Source organism: Podarcis gaigeae (genome assembly GCF_964106915.1).
Source record: "Podarcis gaigeae genome assembly, chromosome: 6".
In the NCBI taxonomy this organism is placed as follows: domain Eukaryota; kingdom Metazoa; phylum Chordata; class Lepidosauria; order Squamata; family Lacertidae; genus Podarcis; species Podarcis gaigeae.
In genome coordinates this window covers 58334732-58355025 of record NC_139682.1, presented here as the reverse complement: position 1 = coordinate 58355025, position 20294 = coordinate 58334732, and the positions used below count along the sequence as shown (strand labels likewise).

General features: G+C 40.5%; 2 protein-coding genes across 6 annotated transcripts in view; one reads left to right on the top strand and one right to left on the bottom strand.

Moving 5' to 3' along the window:
* FYB2 (FYN binding protein 2) overlaps positions 1 to 14674 on the top strand; it is a 34590-nt gene extending 19916 nt beyond the window's left edge. For 2 of the 4 annotated variants that reach the window (XM_083742743.1, XM_083742745.1), the window contains exons 9-19: positions 19 to 145; positions 2841 to 2973; positions 3081 to 3121; positions 5272 to 5341; positions 5751 to 5840; positions 7916 to 7944; positions 9023 to 9083; positions 11496 to 11592; positions 12883 to 13042; positions 13605 to 13638; positions 13987 to 14674. In XM_083742743.1, the coding sequence (XP_083598869.1) occupies positions 19 to 145; positions 2841 to 2973; positions 3081 to 3121; positions 5272 to 5341; positions 5751 to 5840; positions 7916 to 7944; positions 9023 to 9083; positions 11496 to 11592; positions 12883 to 13042; positions 13605 to 13638; positions 13987 to 13993 (849 nt within the window). In that variant the 3' untranslated portion in view covers positions 13994 to 14674. Of the gene's footprint in view, positions 1 to 18; positions 146 to 2840; positions 2974 to 3080; positions 3122 to 5271; positions 5342 to 5750; positions 5841 to 7915; positions 7945 to 9022; positions 9084 to 11495; positions 11593 to 12882; positions 13043 to 13604; positions 13639 to 13983 lie in introns of all 4 variants that reach the window. The other 2 variants (XM_083742742.1, XM_083742744.1) reach the window with 1 other exon arrangement.
* PRKAA2 (protein kinase AMP-activated catalytic subunit alpha 2) overlaps positions 1 to 20294 on the bottom strand; it is a 60850-nt gene that overhangs the window by 14958 nt on the left and 25598 nt on the right. Inside the window, exon 10 of one of the 2 annotated variants that reach the window (XM_083742782.1) lies at positions 15998 to 19941. The exons of the other annotated variant lie outside the window; for it this stretch is intronic. The gene's annotated coding sequence lies outside the window, so the exon portion shown is untranslated. Of the gene's footprint in view, positions 1 to 15997; positions 19942 to 20294 lie in introns of those variants that run through there. 2 annotated transcript variants of the gene reach the window in all.

Here is a 20294-nt window from a genome sequence, read left to right as displayed (position 1 = left end):
CACAATGTTTACTGTTAGATTTGTGCCTCAGGAGCTATGCTGGCTAAACCAAAAATCACTGGAGAATACAGAGGTGAGAAGGGCATACTTCAAGAGGAGACAACACCATCTTTCCCTAGGGCACAGCTGGCAAAAGATGGAAACGGTGAGTTACTTCTCGCTACTACTTTAATTTAATCTGAGATCAGTATGGTTTACACTGTGCAGTTACACCCCCCTGGGAAATATGGAGATGATGATTCTGGTTTTGTCTTACGGGGTTGTTGTAACAATCACAGCTAGATAATTCATGCTTTAATTGCTCCATAAGGTGCAATATATATTTTTTCCATGAGAACAGTTGGAGAAGAACCCAGAACTTGTATTAAATAGATAAATGGGGTACATGGCTGCAACTCTTCCCCCCCCCATCAGGTTTGTCTGATCAGCTAAGAATAGAACAAGACCTTGTTTTCTAAATTATTCCAGTCCTGCTGTGCAATGACTTTAGTTTGAGCTTGTCTTGTCACTCAAACAATGAGCCCCCTCTCTCTTATGTATGCGGATTCTCTTGGCAAAAAGTTGATGCTGCCTTTAAATGTTGTGATGACACGTGTGCTGTTTGTGAATCTTTTCTGACAGCTTCCCTAATGTAACCTGTTCTGCTTTCAAATATAAAAGAGCCTCGCCACAGTGTTTGTGAGCTGGAAGCTGGGCTCGTTTCATGCTGTTACATCTCTTCCAAGTATAAACACTGCTGTGTTAAAGCTTAATCCAGCCGTTAGATGCATTTGCGACTCCCACAGAAAGCCATTAGCCTGCCTCAGCAGGGTTTGTATGATAGCGGAGAGAAAACAGAATGGAATAGTTTGGGTGGGTGTGGGTAGGGTTTGAATGCTCAAGGGCCAAATGTGGCTCTACCTGAAGAAGATGAATGGGGAAACGCTTTCAAATAATGTTGCTCTCCCTTTCAAGGAAAATATGAAACACATCCTTTTCCCAGTTTGTTATCATCATTTCAATTCTTTTCAAGTTGCTATCTTCCAGAGAATGACATATTCGGATTAAAAATTTGGAAACTAAAGAATGCACCTTTTCTTTCTTTTCATAATAAATGACCTCTTGTTGAGTGTTATCTGCCCCAGTAGTTCTCAACCTTTGCAAGTATTGACTATGCCCTCCATGCTAATTGTCACCATTTTAGGCTCTTTTAATTGAAAAAACACATAATGGCAAACAACTGTTATGACCTCAATAATGCTTTTAAATTAATTTGTAAATGTGCCAAAATCAAACGAAGTGGCAAAAAATATTTATTTATTCCCCCAATGTACCCCACCAATTAGCAATTCAAGCAATTAATTCTAAGAGGTATTGAATATAAACTTGTTCATAACTATAAATTCATTTATTTCCCCAATGTACCCACCAATCAACCCTATTAATCAATTGCTAAATGTATGGAATATATTTTTATTTATAATTAGAAATTTATTCATTTCCCCAGTAGACCCAATGATAACCCAACTAATCAATCAAATTACAACTAAATACAAATTTATTTATATCCAACTGAACTTAAATGCAATCCATTTGAAGTAATCCTCAAATGAATTAAAAATGCAAACTTTCATAGTTACAAATGTAGCATATTCTGTACAGAATCAGAACCATCATTTGTATACTCCAGTGAAATCCCTAATCTCTGTAAATAAAGCTATTTATATATACAGTTCATTTAATAATCTGTTATATATATTTATTATTTTATTTATTTTCATTTTTTTTAATAAGCTAGTAGGCATGAGTAGCAAATCCTAAAACAGCCTCCAAAGATCTGCCCCTAAAACTTACCTCATCCAGGCCCCCACTCAAGAATTAGGCAACCCACATCCATAGAATTTATTCCTACAGAGCACCAGAAATAATCCCTGATAATGCCAAAACTCAGGCGCCCGAATGAAATCAGTAATTAGGGTGAATGAAGCCCATCAGTGGTCCACAGTAAGTAGTCTGCTAAAATCCAATGAAGGGCCTTCAAGCCACCATGCCATGTATTCTACCTCCCGCCAATAAGCCCTATGTGTAGTGCAGTATCAAAGTCCAGAAAAACCTAGGCACAACACACCTCTGCAGACAAACCAGCAGAAGCATGGAGGGCAAGGTCAAACTCGCTGTTTCCATGCCTTGCCACCACTTGTTCTTTTAAATGCACCTCACACTAAGTACCAACCAAGAAATAACAGCAGGGAAACCAGGCAAAAGCCACTCAGTGGCAATCTTGTGCTTGCCAATGGTCATAAATGCCTCAGTGATAACACAGTGCTCCTAGAGATGCCACTGTGAAGCAGAAGAGGACAGCAGAGGAAATGATCGAGCCGTTTAGAGGAACATTCTTTGTGGATGGACCCCTTGGGTAACTCCACATCCCTTCCCAGTGGCCAGTGTCTCCCAGGTTGGGAACCACTGATCTACACATCCATCCTCAAGGTTGTGCTTTTGTTGTTGTTGCTACCTCAGATCCCACCCAAAGTCACCCTTTTGATTAGCTACTGTAACATTATGGTCAAACCTTAGGAGAGAAATGAGATACAAAACTGGATGTTGTTGAACATCAGTATGCTGTAGCTTCTCAAGCACTATTGAGTCCTAAGAAGGCTGGAAGCATAGCAGGCAGTAAGGACTGAGAATGTTGGTTGGCTGTAGAGTTTTGAGGCATGCGTGGAGAGGCTGATACACTCATGGTAGTCCTACCTGAGAAACGCAGGATTCTGCTTTGCGATTTCAGCATTAAGAAGTTTAGGTAATGCATCAATTTTGTATAGGCTCGGGAAAGCTTGTAAGCAGGAATATTCCTCTAGTTTCAGATGATTATGTGTGCCTGGAAGCTTTGAAAACAGATGAAGAGAATTCAGGTCTGGCTCCAAGGACTCCCAAAGTGGTGCAAGTTCATGAGGAAGTGTATGATGACGTGGAAGGAATACAGAGAGAATTGTGAGTACTAACAGAGTGTCCAGGTGTAGATGTAAGTTTTGGAAATGTCTTTCGAAATCTGAAGCACATATTCATCACAACTCTTTTTAAAATTGTTTCTGTTGCAGTCAAACTTCTGATGCCCACAGCTCACTGACTTCAGAGACCTGTAAGTGTGAAAGTAACACCATCCTTTTTCTTAAAAAAAATAAAAAATAAGTTATAAAACAAGTATAACAAGGGTGATAATAGATAAGTGGAAATAGCGTGCATAGAATGCTTTTAAAAAAGCATTATAATCCTAGTTCAGAACACCTTTGCCAATCCAAATTTGTGGTCTCCTGATAACATCTAGTTGATGAGTAATGTACAAAATAGGAATTGGTGTTCAGTCTGTTTTCTTATTGTACAGGGTATAACCCTCTAGGAATCAGAAATAACGGTTTCTTCTCCATCCATTAAATCTGTTGAGGTTGCATGGCAGGAACAAGGGCCTTGTAGCCCTCCAGATGTTGCTGGGACTACAACTCCCAGCTATGCTGGCTATGGCTCATGGGAGTTTAGTCCAACAACATCTAGGAAGACACACGTTCTGCATCCATGCTGTATGGAGTTGTTCTAATGTGCCTTCCGAGTCTGAGGCATGTCTAGTCCCCGCTAATAGGATGCATGCTACATTCTGCCAGATCCCTTTGGGGCTCTCCCCAATGTTTTCTTAATCTGCTTATGCACCTTTTCAGTGATTTGAGAGGTTCTTGTTCACCCTTATTTTGATGGGACCTTTATTATATAGCTTTTTTGTATTACTATAGTTTTCTTACTAAAAGAGCTCAAGGCAGCATACTCCCTACTCTTGTTTTCCCAAGTTAGGCTAAGTGATTGTATGGATCCATCACAAAAGTTTACTTGAGTGACTTTGGGTCAGTTATTATCATACTTGGAACAGGCCCACTGAAATCAATGGGGCTTAAAGTTAGTGGCTAAGTGTCTCCAACTAGGCATGAGTCAAACCCCTTGTGAGGGAGCAGATTCAATTTGCCTGCTTAACTATATTTGAAGCAACTGCATTTAAAATGTTCAGGGGTTATAATCGTACTGTCAGGGACAAAAATGGCCCTTTTATGAGAGACTGATTAGCCCACAATAATACTTAACAGCAGCCATTCTGTGTGTGATGGTGGAAGTCATAGTTATCCCTGTTTTTAAAATGTGTCTTTATGTTGAGGTTTAGTTGAGGGGAAAGTGCTAGTTTCTAATCTGGTCTTCTGGTTCAGTTATTTTATAGACTTCTCTTTTTTTGCTCTGGAGTATATGGGCTGTATAGTATTAGCAAAGCTTATTAAAATAAGTTGGTATTTTAAAGACACTAGTTAAAGCACCATATAGGTATAGCTCATTTAACATGTCCTCATGTAGAGGTTTATAGGTTGAATAATTCAATGCTTATTGACCTTCCAATAGTGCCTTTCTTTTATGTGGAAGTAGTCCTGTGGGTTATTCCCCTTGTATGATGTGCTGAATTTGAAATTCACTTGACCCTTCCTTCTCCTTCACAACCATTTACAAGGCAATCCATACACACACACAAATCTGCCATGCTGGAAGGGGTTTGGATGAGGCAGAGGTATCCCTCCATCCAGCCCTGCTCTGTCACTGCTTCTGAAGAGTGTCCCACTTCTCCATACCCAAACAGTAGGCAGGCAGAAGCTACCACAGGTGGTAGATAGTGGACTCCCCACCCCCATGCCCAAACAGGGCATTTCAGGGGAGAGAATGGAGCTAGCCTCTGTTGGAACAGAGATGTCCCTGTGCCATCATGTGATGGCAACAGGTCTGACCCAGGTGTCCTTGCTTTACCAACTGGGGAGCTGGTGCAGGGAAGAGGCATTTTTCTTGCCCTCCATCTGCCCTGGCCAGCTTGAGCACCGTACAGGCAGCAACCATTTTGCATAGGTGTCCCCCCCACATAAGCCCCCCTATTCTGCTCTCCCCCACCCCTATTCTGCCCTCTCCCAGGCCCAAAAGGACTTGCAAATCGGCGATTGCGTTGGACATGCAGAAAATTCTTGCTGTCTATCGTACTGTAGTAGCAATGTGGATGCAGCGGTGGCTGGCCACCGAGTTTGGATTGCAGAGGGGGTTTCTCCTTAAGGCTTCAAAGAAATGCTTGTGCTATGTTAATAAGGTATAATAAAAGATCTGTTGTACATTAAACTTCATTGCTACATCCCTTAACATCTCCAAGCATTTGACTTTCTGTTCAGATAATAATTCACTGCTGGGAATTGTGTTATTAAAGAGATCTAAATGTATATCAAGTTTCAGAGTATGCCTGTGAAGAAACCTATGAGGATGTTCGAAGTGAAGGCTATAGTTCAACCAAGTCAGAGTGAGTGCTTTGTTTCCTGTCTTTTACCTCAGAACTGGCAGCTTAAGTAGGTTTTCACACACTATGAAGGCAAAAACCTATGAATTTTCACTTTTGAACACCATTGGTGAAAATGAAAGATACTCATTTAAATAAATAAATAAACAAACACCCATGTTCCATTTAGACCTCTATACCATGGATTTGTCCAATCCCTTTCAAATACCTCTTAAGTTAGTAGAAATGACTACATATTGTGGTATTGAATTCCAGACGATTATGAATCTGCCGTGTTCAGAATGACTGCCTTTTGCTAGTCTTAACCTTATTGCCAATCAACTTCACATTCATAAATGGTGATAAAAGATGAATATGCATAACTTCCCAGTTCTGGGTTTAATCTGATGTTTTTAACCTTCTCTTTACCTAGTGATGTCAAAGAAAAGTTAAAGGGACTTGGGAAATTTTTCAAGAAAGGAAAATTCAAAATGAAGAATTCACACTTAAAAGAGAATTCACGGTATGTAGTCTTAATTTAAATCAACAGCTGCCCTTTATCCTGAAAACAAAGTACCGTAATTTTCCTTGATTTACTAGCCGGCTTCATATGCATGTGACTATAAAGCTGCCTGGAGCCCAGGACTGTGTCTGTACTGAAAAGGTGTCAGCCCCCAATTCTGGCATTTGGAGAGAGGAAAGGGCAGCTGATAACGTCAAATGCTTGCCAATACTCAACAGATAATTACATTTTATCTATTTTTGTATCTCTTTGGGATCAAAACATGGGGGAATATAGGAAGCTGTCTGAGACAGACCATTACTCTATCCAGTATTGCCTATACAGTGGTACCTCGGGTTACATACGCTTCAGGTTACATACGCTTCAGATTACAGACTCTGCTAACCCAGAAATAGTGCTTCAGGTTAAGAACTTTGCTTCAGGATGAGAACAGAAATCGTGCTCCAGCAGCGTGGCAGCAGCAAGAGGCCCCATTAGCTAAAGTGGTGCTTCTGGTTAAGAACAGTTTCAGGTTAAGTACGGACCTCTGGAACGAATTAAGTACTTAACCTGAGGTACCACTGTACAAGTGTTTCCCAAACTTGGGCCTCCAGCTGTTTTTGGATTACAACTCCCATCAACCCTAGCCATCAGGACCAGTGGTCAGGGATGATTGGAGTTGTAGTCCAAAAACAGTTGGAAACCATGTTTGGGAAACACTATTCTATACTGATTGGCAGTAGCTCTCCAAGGCTTCAGACCAGAATATGTCCCAGCCCTACCGCAACATGCTGGGGACTGAACCAGGGACCTTCTGAACATAGGGCAAATGCTCTAGCTACAGACCTTCCCTCTCCCCACCCTTGCCAGGATTCTCAAAAAAATGATTATGTAACTCGTAATTCCAGGATCTGTTGTGCAACCTGCCAAAGGAATTCTAACACCTTGAACAGTTGTTTCATGCTCAGCTGCTCACTAGTACTCGCATTACATTTCAGCTGACTTCCTTCTGCATCAGCCTCTCTGCATCGCTGGCTCACCTTAGAATAGTGTAGTCATGTTAGGCTCTCCTCTTTGCCCATTCTTCTTCCACTGGTCCTATGATCTTGTTGCTGCTCAAGTCGGTAGGAGCTCTATTGGACAAAACACCCCCAGGACTTTACATATGTAACTCTCTTATAATTATGTACCTGCTGTTAGTTACAAAATGGTGTTAGCCGTGATGGATATATGGATACGTAAGGATCCCAGTAGTGATGTATGGAAGTGAGAGCTGAACCATAAAGAAGGCTGATCGCCGAATAATTGATGCTTTTGAATTATGGTGCTGGAGGAGACTCTTGAGAGTCCCATGGACTGCAAGAAGATCAAACCTATCCATTCTGAAGGAAATCGGCCCTGAGTGCTCACTGGAAGGACAGATTGTGAAGCTGAGGCTCCTGAAGATCCTGAAGATGGAGGGCACAAGGAGAAGGGGACGGCAGAGGATGAGATGGTTGGACAGTGTTCACAAAGCTACCAGCATGAGTTTGACCAAACTGCGGGAGGCAGTGGGAGACAGGAGTGCCTGGTGTGCTCTGGTCCATGGGGTCATGAAGAATCGGACACGACTAAACGACTAAACAACAACAAAGAATTTTTTTAAGTGCCAAGAGTTGGGTTCAAAAGGAGTGTATGGCATAGATGGAGAGACTGCAGCCCTCTGGGTTGGGCTCCAACTTTCATAATCTCTGATTAACACTGGTTAAGACTGATAAGAAACAGAGTCCTATGTGTAGAAGTCAAATAGCTCATGAACTCTTGAGGCCACCTTTCTCCTTGTCTTTTCATATATTCTATTCCTCCCTGCAGCATTGATTTATTCTCGGTGTTACTTAGCCATGTTAGCATAATACTGTAAACAGTACTGGATATGGTTAGGTAGCAGATGTCTAACAATTTGTTCTAATGTTCATCCAAAATGTAAGTGTGATGAGAAAGCGGATGTGTGCATGCAAAAGCCTTCTTCAAAGTCTTTAATTGCATACAACCAGTACTGAAATTTATGAACCATGTTGAAACACACAACTTAGATTTTGTTTTGTTTTTCTCCTCAGCATTCTTTCCAGTTCTGCACCAAATCTAGGTAAGCTGATGTGTCCCATACTGGAAACTGCCTCCCTTTTGAACACATTGGGGTTGTGGAGGTGAGGTGTCTCTGACACTGAGGATGGAGAAGTAGACAGGTCATGAGATGTAATTGCTGGTTTTTATAACACAGCCTATAATTTACATCATAACAATTGTTTACAACTAAATGCAGCCCAGACATATTTTCATGCACCTACTGCCACTGATCTTACAGGATGAATCTGCCTTTGTGTGCACTGAAAACCCACAGAGCTATATTTCATACAAACCAGAATTTAGTTTTCAAAGGTTACTGCTTGCTTAGCAATTTTAAGGCTTATTATACAGGTGCTGGGAAGGCAAATAACCCTCATGCCACAAGCAAGTTGCCTAGGATTTGAGAGGTGGCAATTTCCCTGATTTGAAGAGCAGGTTATCCACTTTCTGGATTTTTGTACAATTAGACGCTTTGTGAATTGATTTAGATGTTGAGGCAGCTTTAATTTCCGATTTGTGCATTAAATGGCTTGTAGAAGAGAAACAGGAGCTGGAGTCCAGCAGTGCCCCTGGATTACAGTATTGTTTGTAACTGAGTTAACTGCTGCAGTGCTGAAACTTTAATGGACAGTTGCTCATCTGTGTGTGTTTCCCTTTTCTCCCATATCCTGCTCCAGATTAGAGCCGTAGCTAGGTGATCTTGCGTCCCTGGCAGAACCAACTAGATTGCACCCTCATCCATGGACGAATTAGTTCTTCTTTTCCTTCTCCTCAAACCCCTTCCTCCACCCATTCATTTCACCCAATTTTAAAAGCCTTTTCTTATGAGGCAATAATCAATATTTTTATTTATAGACATATTTATGGACATATTTTAGCCAATTTGGCACCCCCCCCCTCTCTCCTGCGCCCTTGGCGGGGCCTCTACCTATGGCCCTGCTCCAGATCACTTTGTCTCCTTTTGTCTCATGTCTATGAGATTATAAACCTGTAGGCAGGGGATGTGGCCTGTTTAAAAATCTTTGTACAGCACTTAGGAAAGTTTAGGCACATTGTAAATGACAGATAATAACATCCATGTGTGCTTTTGACAACAGATGTTATGGCCCCAGAAAGCATGGTGTATGACAACATCGACGCAGAACAAAATGATACAAAGTAGGTAAAAACTGTGATAAATGACATTTTGCTCTCATAACCAAAATTCTATTGCCAGCAGTAGTGTTATGTAAATGCTTCTGCTGCTCTGAAGATGGACCTCCTGGTATGCTTGCTTAATACATAGTCCACAGTGAATTTATTTGAGCAAGAATATCTCTAGTACTCCATTTTGAGCCACACCATCTGCCTCGGAATATGAAGGATATGCATTTGGTTTTATTTATGCTATAGTCTCAATAGATCTTAAGAGCGTTCCCTTTGTGCAAAGGGAGCTAGCGATTTCTGAAAATTATTGGCATTCTCCCCAAGCAACACATTTCCAGCAATCTTTGGAGGGGCCATGATATCAGGACAAAAACAAAACAGGTTTGCAGCATAGATGTATCCCATAGACTGCTTTTCATGTGGATCCAGGATCACCCCCCTCAGTTTGTGAATTGTGGCAATGGCTCTAGGTTAACAGATGCGATGACAAGCTTGAGTCTTGAATCCATGGTGGTGTGTGCGTGTGTGTGCTGGCTGCTGGCACCTGTGGTCACATCCTGCCTAGGAGGCCTCCCCATGTGGAGCTCTGCAGCCCGCCCCCCACAACCTCCCACACCACATGTCAGCTTGAAAAAGCCTCCTATTGAATGCAGTAGAAGACTTTTCTCAAGCCTAAATACAGAGCTAGGGGGCATTTTGGAGGGGAAGACTTGCAGCTTGGGAAGGAAGGGTTTAACCCTCCTGTCATCATTCACAGTGACCTCCCCCAAACAAAACCACCCTCTGCCGCAGTTAGATTGCAAATAAGCTTCAAGTTTTCAAGTTTAATTGCAGTTGGATGAGGTGGGGAGGTTATAGAAAGTGTGTGTGTGTGGTGTGTGTGTGTGTGTGTGTGTGTGTGTGTGTGTGTGTGTGTTTGAATGTTAGTGAGAATGAATGGGTGTGTGCACTGCATGTCTATATGAATGTATGTATGTGTGCAGTGTGAGAATGTGTGTGGGAGATAGAGATGGTGCAAATGAGCATGATAAAAACGAATTAGTTTTTCAGCAGCATGAGAATAATTGACTACTAAATGTATAACTGTCTCTTCGTGGGGTAGAAAGCCATGGAGATGAAATTCATGCGGCATTCGAGGGAAATTTTAATTTTTGACATCTGTTCTATGTTTACATTTTTTATATATAAAAAAAGCCCTTTCAGCTCTACAGCTGAATAAAACTGCTTGGTTCTCCACTTGCAACCTATTGAACTGCAAGTCTGTGTACTGCTGTAACTACATGATTCCTATTGGAAAATGTTTTTGTGATTCAGTGGTGCATGAAATGAGGCCTGTTTGTGTGGGGTATTGTGGCTGATCTCACTGATACTCATTGTCTCTCTTTGGAGCATCAGCATTTTTTGCAGCATGTGTGCCATCAGGAAACCTGGTGTTTCCCCTTTTCTCGGGAGAGAAAAATGAGATTCATAAAATGGGAAGTTAAAGTTCCTCAAGTCAAAAGAGAAGGGTTGGTGGAGAAATGGTGATGGCCCCAAAATGTGATGAAAAGGTGTATTTGTTGTTATTTCCTATTTGCTTCTTGAAGCTATAAGAATCTATCCTAAAATAAATCCACTCTCTTGGCTCCTCACTATATATTAGTAATGGAAAGCCTCAAAGCAACTGTAGTTGATACCCCTCTCCACAAACTATAATTAGTGAAAATAAGTATGGTTCTGAAACCATGCTTTGACCGTATCTTGTTCTCTCACTAATTGTAGTTTAAGCAAACTGGAGGTTCCTGTGTTTGGACATCAAGGGAACCATGGTTGATTTGAAATCATGTTTGATAGAATAGAGGGAACCCAAGACCAAGGCTCTCCAAAGCTCACTTCTGTAGCAACAAATCATGGTTTCTCATTGCCTCCAAACTAGGCTGTAATTTTTTATTTCTCTAATATTTGCTAGTGTCCTTTTGTTCTTCTGTCCTTTTGGTATTTAAAAATTTCCGTGCATATGTAGACACAATTCCTGTATTGTAAAGCTAACGTTTAGAGATGCAGGATAGAAATAATTTAAATTGGATATAAAGTCTATGTTGACTAGAAAATACATTTGGCTTAATAAATTTTCTCCCTTAATAACTTTTACAAATGATATCTTCTAAATTAAATGGCATTCTTACAACAGACTCCTATGCATGTTATTCCGAAGTATGTTCAGTGAGATTTGTGACATTTTCCTTTGCATGTCTATGCAGAAGTAAGTTCCTTTAAGTTCAGTGGGACTTGCTTCCAGATAAATATACTCAACACAGATGCTTTCTTCTCATTTGTGAAAAGTGCTCTTATATGTCTCCATCTTATTCCAGTACCGCCCCACTTTTGTTCTGAATTGCTTACATTGAGTTGCTGGTTTATCATATGTATATTCTTTCTTCATAGGCCTTCCTCAAGAAATTTCTTCAAACTCAAGAAACATGCTTTAGAGAAGAATAGCAAGATGACAAAAGAAGAAAAGCTGTTTAGGGAGAGGTTCATGGTAGGTTTCCCTATTTTATTTTTACAAAAAGCTTGGAATATGTTGGCATGGTTACCTGCAATGCAGAGTCAACTCTTGCATGTGTATGGTGCATGAAAGTCTATTGCACAATCTGTCACCTCCTGTCATGTACAGAACTGTGAGCTGCAATGTTCCAGAAAGCTGTTCTGTTTAAATTATTTTGTCATTTGTCATACTAAAATAGGGCTCCAATACAAGGAAATGTTTTCTAGATCTGATGCTGATTTTTCAAATCAGCTGCTTGAGCCCAGTCAGGAGTTATTTCCAGCTACTTATATGATGTCTCTGGTAAGCCAGGACATAAACCTCCTAAGAGGTTATCCCAGTTTTGATGCTTGACACTTTCCAGCAGCTGAACACCCTCAGGAACTGTTTGTATGATCTTTATAGTGTTTTAGGTGGTGATGGTTAGGATTTACGATGCTGGAGACAGCACTTGTTACATGTTTCTAGCTGTCCCCTCCCAATGTTTTCCATAGTTTATTATTTAATGGAGTTGAACTGAAACAGTCTAATTCTTTTTTTAAAAAAATCTAGTGTTCATTTTCATTTTAAATCTGCTTCTGAGACTTTGGGGAAATCAACCTTGCTGCTGCTATATTTTGGGAGCCCTAATACCTGGTAAACGGCGTTTCCGTGCGCTGCTCTGGTTTCGCCAGAAGCGGCTTAGTCATGCTGGCTACATGACCCAGAAAAACTGTCTGCGGACAAACATCGGTTCCCTCGGCCAGTAAAGCAAGATGAGTGCCGCAGCTCCAGAGTTGTTCACGACTGATCTTAACCGTCAGGGGTCCTTTACCTTTGCCTTTAATACCTGGTGGGTTGGATACTAGGATTATTTTTAAAGAAACAAAAACAAACCGTAGGCATCATTCATGTATTTCATGGTCTATTCAGAAGGCTGCAGATCCTCCTTAATAGTGATTAGAAATGTTCAAACTCAGGATATAGCCTGAAATCCAAATAATAATACAATTAGTTCTTCTGCATGCCCAATGAAGGTTTGGCCTTGCATTTCTCAAACATTCATCCATATGCTCAGTCATCCCGATGCTGTGTGGCAGCCTACTTCTGAAACATGAGACTTTGCAAAGCAGCTTGTGATGTAAGTTTGTGTATATCTTTTGTTCAAAGGACCATTCAGGGTGCCCAAGCCCTTTTAGCTACCTATGCTTAATTGAAAGTAACCCCATTATTTTCAATGGGTCTTTTTCCAGTAAGTGTACTTTGGATTGCATCTTTATTTATTTTCTTATTCCCTTCTCTCAGTATGATAAGGAGATTGGGGTAATCAATACCGCAGTTGCACACTGCTCAAATACTTTGACCAAAGGGAAACTTGACTTGAGGATCACGGCAGGCGAGCAACTTGAAGTCATTGATATTACGGAAGGGAACCAATTGATATGTCGGAATTCTGAAGGCAAATGTAAGTTTTCCGAGTGGTGTTGAATGGAACGGCCATGTTTTAAGCAGAGTGTAAACAAAACAGTTTGGGTGGGTAAGAAGAGAGTTGGCAGTCTCAATTATCACAATCTGGGTATTGGGTATTGCAAGGAAGCAATCTGAACGTGTAAGTAGCTCAAATGAAATTCTGGGCTTCCCAGACCCTTCTACAGCTGAGAACCAGACTCCTTTTTCTCGAGAAACCAAAACTCTACCAGTGATGGGCTATGGATTATTTACTTGGATCAGTATTTGACTCTGGCAGTTTGAATTAGGAAAACTTATTCTTGGCATATCTTTAACTATTCACCAGTTTTAAGGCATTCACCGTATTTTTCTGTGTATGACTAGGTTTTTTCCCCCTTAAAAATGTCAAAACGTAGGGGGCATCTTATACACAGATACATCTTCCACCATTTTCTTAAATCTGAGTCCCCCCAAATAAGGGGTGTCTTATAGATGGAAAAATATGGTATGTTTGGAGGATTTTGCATATGCCTAAAATATTAAGATTTATGAATATAATTTATTTTATTCTTTCCTAGATGGATTTGTGCTACTAGAACACTTGAATTTCAGGTACGTTTTGTGCATTTGTTATCCTGATGTTAAGAGAACAATTTCATAAGCATTTTTGCTTGAGGTTTAGCGTGGCAGGATCTGGTAGTTTTGTTTGTTCTTTGAGACAATTAAAGTAAGAGGCTCCTTTATAATTTTATTTTGAGAATGATTCATGTTCTTACGTAGCTGCATTGTTTTATACTTTCTGGATGCCCCATGATCGTATTTTAAAGTAGCTGCGTTCTAAGTCAAACACCAGTCAAACACTTAAGAGTTGCTTCTTTTGTTTCCCAATGTATTTATCACCGATAAATAAATACCTATGTGCAAAGCTGGGGTAAACTTGTGCCTTTTCTTTTGTAGCAGACATTAGTACTGTACATCTGCAGTGCAACTGTTCCCTATGAAGTGATGATGTATCGATGGCATCCACCAAAAATAAGCACCAGTAAGAAACTTCTTTGCGTGGGAAGAAATGGAATTGAGTTGTCGATGGCAAACTGAATGCTAAGCTTGAATTCTTCAGTAGCTCACAGTTAACAGCTGCCACTTGCTTGAATGATAGACAAGGAGTTGAGCATGGTTGCTTTCCAATATTGCAAGTTCAAAATTGTTTTTCAAGTTCATGCTGTGCCATTTGTGTGACTTGATAATTTAGATTCTAGCTAACTGCAGGGATCCGAAGACCCTCGTGCACACGGTTAATGAACCTGCATATGTATAGGAGGTTTTTGTTGGATTTTGTTTCCAGCTCCCGTTCCCTCCTGAACAAGAGGATTTTCAGTTATGACAGATGGAGAACATGTAAAGTTCCTGTGCATGTGCAGAAATCACCTTGGTTCCTTGGATCATGGCCAGCATACTTACCATTTTGTGTGTGAAACAGCTGGTCTGTGTGTGTGTGTGTGTTGTCAATGATGAAAATGTAAGCCTTGGCATTTGTCCTGTATGCTCCTATATTAAGTCTGCATCAATCCCTGTACATATTAGATGTGCTGTTGGCATACTTGAAACATTCCTTGTAGATGTAAATAAAATGAAGTATGAATTGACATTTAATAGATTGTTTTTGAAGGCTTAAAACTTGGCTTCCTGTTTTTATTTAACTTCATCTGTAAGTACTGTAGCTTAAATAAAACAAGGCAAGTACCTTTGAGTTAAGAACAAATGGCCATGGGGGGGGGGGGGAACCCTAGTTCAAAGATGAGAGGCCTTGACACAAATGCATGTTGGCCTGTTCTACTGGTTTTGTGGTAAATGGGCTGGTTCCCTCTAGATTTACAATATCTTCATAGCCAGGCATCCCATGGTAATCTGTGCAAAGAAGGGTTGAATGGGAGTATGTGCAATGAATAGCTGAACTTATAGTAGAAGACTCGCCAAAGAAAGTAAAACTAATGCAGATTGGTAAAAATAGGCACCGTGTGCACAGAGGCCTTGAAAACTACATTATTTCAAGTTTACACAATCAAATTAGAGTTTCTGTTTGTTTCAAGATGTTATAACAATTAATTGGTTTTGTTAGAAAACATGATTTGTTATGGAAAGCCAATTGTGGAAATGGCACTTGTTATAATGACCAGATAGTACAGCATGTGGGGGAAATCTAAATAAAAGCCAAATCCCAGTCTCAAGCAAGAACTTCTTTAGAATTTGATACCTTGGAGTTTTGATTTTCTAACATGTGGACGGAATTAAGTGTGCTGACATGCATGCTTGCTTTCAAAGTGGCTTAAGCCTACAAAACACAGGTTTGTCAGCACAAAATATTGAACTTCCATAATCTCAGGAGAAAACTCTGAAGAAATGTGGATTTGTGTAAATCAACAGTTTCCACATTAGATAAACTTAACGTTAATTACTTTGACTTGGCTTGTCAGTCTCTTTGATATGCAACCACCGGAGCTGGATTGTAGGAATGAAAAATGGATTTTTTTGATGGCAAATATTAAGATATTTCCTTGATAGTTATGTCAGTTAGCAGAATTTCCCTACATTGTGCTAGAATCTGGGACTCTTTTTTTTTTTTTTTTTTTTAGCAGAAAACCTATTTCAGGCCCGGTACCTGTACATGGTGCCTGAAGTTAGTGTTGGGGAAAATACCATTAAATAGTATGTGAGATAGTATGTCCTTATTTCTAGTGGGCAATACGAATGGGCTTTCCTTAATACTGTGCCTACCTTTGTGCCACCCCGTGATTATTTTTCACTTTTAATGGCAATTCTCTGGAAGCTCGCATTTTCTGATAACTTGATAAGCATTTTCTTCCACACGCTGCTCCCTGGTAATTCAAGACATACCTCACTTTGCTATAAGCAGACAGGAGGTATCTTAAGTCCTTTGATTTTATCACAAGAACAGCTCAAGCATGTAGCATTTTGTAAGATTCTCATCTCTTTATTAAAGTGCAAATGTCAACCATGGAGTAATAATCACAAACAGTGTGGTACAATAAAAGGGGAGGGGGGAAATCAACACCAAAATAGGTCAGTGAAACTGCAGCCACCCAACCTTCATTTTCTGCTAAGTTACAAAACTAAATGGGCAGGGATTGGTGCCTTCCCTGCAACACTGTCATACATGCAAAACACTGATCGGTTTTAAGATCATCCAGACTTGCTCTCCTATCTGAACAGGGATGCCAGCTCAGATTGGATTTGGACATGAATGTCTGAGAAGCGAGATTGAATTAAAATTTGAGCCATAAGATTCTTAGGCTTCTCACCCACCCTTGCCAGCTCTTGCAGCCCCCAAAAGACCTTTCCCCTAGCTCCTGCTCTCCAAAACTGAATCCTGTCTACTTTTCAGGCAGAAGTGGTAGCATGCAAGGGCCCTTCCTACTTTTCCTCTTTCTCTCTATTCCTCCTGTACTGATAAGCAGCATCCTGGAAGCTCCAGGGAACCATGAAATATATTATTTCTCTCAAAGACCAAAAGGAAAGGGGAAGTTAGTTTCAGTAAAGTGGGTTAGCAGGTAGGGCATCTGGGAACTCTGAAAACTGGCTGGACTGGGATAATTCTTTTGAGCCCTCAGAATAGCTCTAAATATAATAATTTGGGGGCAACAATTGGGAGATCAAAGTTAATCCACAGGTATGTTTGAGAGAGCTTGCCTATCTCCACTTTTGTCCGCTAATGAAGTTTGGGTATCCAGAGTTCATGGCATTCCTCCATTTTTACATAAGAGAAGCTGCACGACACAGGCTTCCCTGCTATTACCCAAGTTACAAGTAGTTCAAGGACACAGTTGTCAGGTGGCTTGCAGTTTTGTTGTGCACACCAAAGAAGAAAATGCTGCTAGATTTACAAAATATACATACAAAGGTTTCTTAACACAGAAAAACTGGGTTCACTTCCAAAGTAAGAATAAACACTACTGTATCATTGGTATTCATTTCAGAGCTTTGTGAGGTTAGGATACATTCACCACTTAGGGAGAGAAATGCATGAATGAACATGGAGACACCAAATAAATAAATTACATAAATAATTTTGATCAGTTAAGGCATTTTCAGCAGGAGATTCAAGGCTTTTTGAGGGGAGAATATACTTTATCTGAATGCAAGGGTAAGAGAGAATTAGAAGATTTAATATTGTGACCAGGTTTCTTGTCTACTAAATGTGTGTAAAGAAATATTGCTGTTCAGTGCATAGAAGACTGCATTTACTAAGGGTTTAAATGCTTAATTTTACAGTAACTTAGAATTTCCACAACCAGAAAAATCAATTTACCGCATAGCTTCTGACGTTCTTGAGTCAAAGTCACTTGCGTGCAAGTAAGAGAAATTACATTTGGGATATAAATTCTTCTTGAAAGCAACTGTCACTCCTGAAGAGACAAGACAACGTTTTGAACTGAGTAATGGCTTGCCTTTTTGGGCATAGGAGCTGCTTTGGAGAAACATCAAGGAAAGGCATAAGAGCATTGACTGTTACTTTTTGCTTGTATGCTGACTTGCTTGTAGTGTAAGCCATAGCCTGGTACCTGATCTAGTGTGCACAGAGGAAGTTCTCCTGCCCACAAACATTTTCTTGCTCACTTCAATGGAAGGGCAGCTCTACATGTGCAAAGAGCTGTGCCTGTGGACCTGCTACTTGCTTTGAAGTGAACGGGGCATCCTTCAGAATCTCCTCCTGTACATTGTATGTAGTGGATTGGGACACACTTTAGCTTCCTATAAAAGCATGCCAAATCTTAATAGCAAACATGTTAAACACTGGATGGGATGAACCTGAAGCCCAAATAAGTCATGAATAACCTGGGGCTGGAGTGGAGAAAAGAAAGGAGTGACAAATTATTTTAAAAAAATAGCTGGATAAAATAAATGTTAGGGTAGGTGCCACAGAATTCAGCCCCAAGACCTAGGAAGCTGCCTTATACTGAGTCAGAAAATACTGGCTCAAATAACTGTGTATTAACTACACTGAATGACAGCAGCTCCGCAGGGCTTCAGTCAGTCGTCTTTCCAAACCCTATGCTGGGGATTGACCTCTGGGCCTTTTGCATATAAAAAGCATGAGAGCAAATACTGACCTACATGGCTCTTCCACAATGGCATCCCAGCTGCTGCTCTACAGGAGGTTTCCAACAAGAAGTTTTATCCCATGCAAATGCAAACACTGAGGCAATGTGAGAACACAGCAAGCACACTTCAAGTATTTAAAAAATCTGCACCTAGGGTACTGAAGGCAGCGCACTAAATGAGTGGAAATGAATCGTTTGTGATTTTTAGCAGCTGATATGAGAAGGCACCGTTTTTGTATTCTCTAGCTCAGGCTGATCTTCCTCCTAAAAACAATATGCTACCACTGATAATAAACAGCAAATTGCCTAGACTTACTAAGCTACGTCTGTAAATTACATCATATGACTCAGTGTGTGGTGATGCGAAGAAATTGGTGCGATTCTACCACAGATGCAGCAGGGACCACTGGGGGGAAAAATTCGTGCAAGGTTAGTACCCTTACTGAAAACAAAGTTTAAAGACTACAGAATTTATCCTGTATTATATTGTGCTATTTTAAATCCTTATCCAGTGTTCCTTCTAGAAAATAGCTAGTGGTTTCTTATCTGCAACACGCCATTAAACCAGCAGCTGAAAATTGCGCTTTAGTGCTCAGCTTTGCATAAATGCATCTATTCTGCTTGCTCAAATACATATTTGCATGTGTGTGTTGGCTATCTGGCATACATTCCTTTGCCTTACTGGAATTAGGCTTGAAATAAGTCTTCTCTTGTAGTGTGGTGTGTGGATGGTGCCCACAATGATTTGCCCACATGGCAAATGTGTTCATGGACCCCCCCAAAAGGTTAGCACAGCCTTTTTAAGGGTAGAATAGCAATTAGTCTTTAATGTCGGTGATCACTTTGGCAGATGTTTTGAAGCACCTGACACTCAGATGCTTCTAAATTGTAGTTCACGAGATGTGGCTTTTTATTATTGGCAAGCAACGTCTGTGGTGCCAGATCTCGGCCAATGCTCCCAGGTGCGACTGACATTACAAATAATTTATTACCACTCAGAAATACTAATAAAACTATTCTTCGTCTCTATCCTGTGGTAGTATCAAATTATTTATTTTAAAGTAGCACTGATTCTCCCCCCCCCCGCCCCGCTCTCAATATTAGTAGTGTCTTTCTTAAAAAGAGGTAAAGTGCAATAAAAGTGCTATATTTAAAAGTAGCAATTTAAGAATTTATGTCTGTCATATAAGTAAAGGTTAAGAGTTGGCCAAGGAAACCTGTTCCTATGCACTATGCATGGGAAATATTTTAACAGCCCAGGAAAAGACAATGACATTCCACTCAACTGGTAGTGGAAATAGTTATATTGCTAACTCTTCCCTAATGCTACCTTTCTTCTCCCAACTATTTCCTTCGGCCGAACTGATGGGCTCCCTATATGGAGTGAGCTTTCAGAGCATTTCAAGATGAAGAATTGGGGGCTAAGTCAAAGAAGCAGAATTGCACAGAATATAGCCTGTATTTCATGTATTAGTCATGTGAAGAGGTTCCGTGAGATTAACCCGATACTGCACAGCTTACCCACACTGGCATCCACACACTGAGCATGGGTGTGTGGGTGGGGTGCTTGGGGGAGCCTACAGATGTAGAGAGGTACGCACAGAGGCTTCCCCACTTACATGCCTGTGTTCAGTGTCTGGGACAGGAAAGCTGTGCAATGTTGGGTGAGCGGGGCCAGCGGTACAGCCTGCTACTCCTTCAGTCAAGGCAAGTCCTTTCCTATGACTGTGTGAAGTAAGCCATAGTGCCTCCTAGGAAAATGAATATCCTGCAGTAGTTCAGAACAAACGGGAAACTGAAAAACAGTTTTGATAAAACGATGCTGTAACAATGATGGAGAAGACTTGTTTGGCAAATGTTTTCCGACAGAGGCTTTTGACTAAAGCTGTGCCAACTGTTCTCCAATTATTACTATTTATTTATTTTTAAATAACTGTTTATGGCCCCAGTGTAGTTTTTTGGCCCTCTTGTCTTGACTTGGAGCCTATTCTGCTTCCTTTTAGTTTATCAGGTAATTGATATCAAGCCCACTATAAAATTAAACAAAAGCAGCTAATACTTATTAAGAGAAAAGTGACATAAAAATCCACCCCCCAAATGTTACTGAAACATCCACACAAGCTATAGCTTTGTCATCCTAAAAGCAAG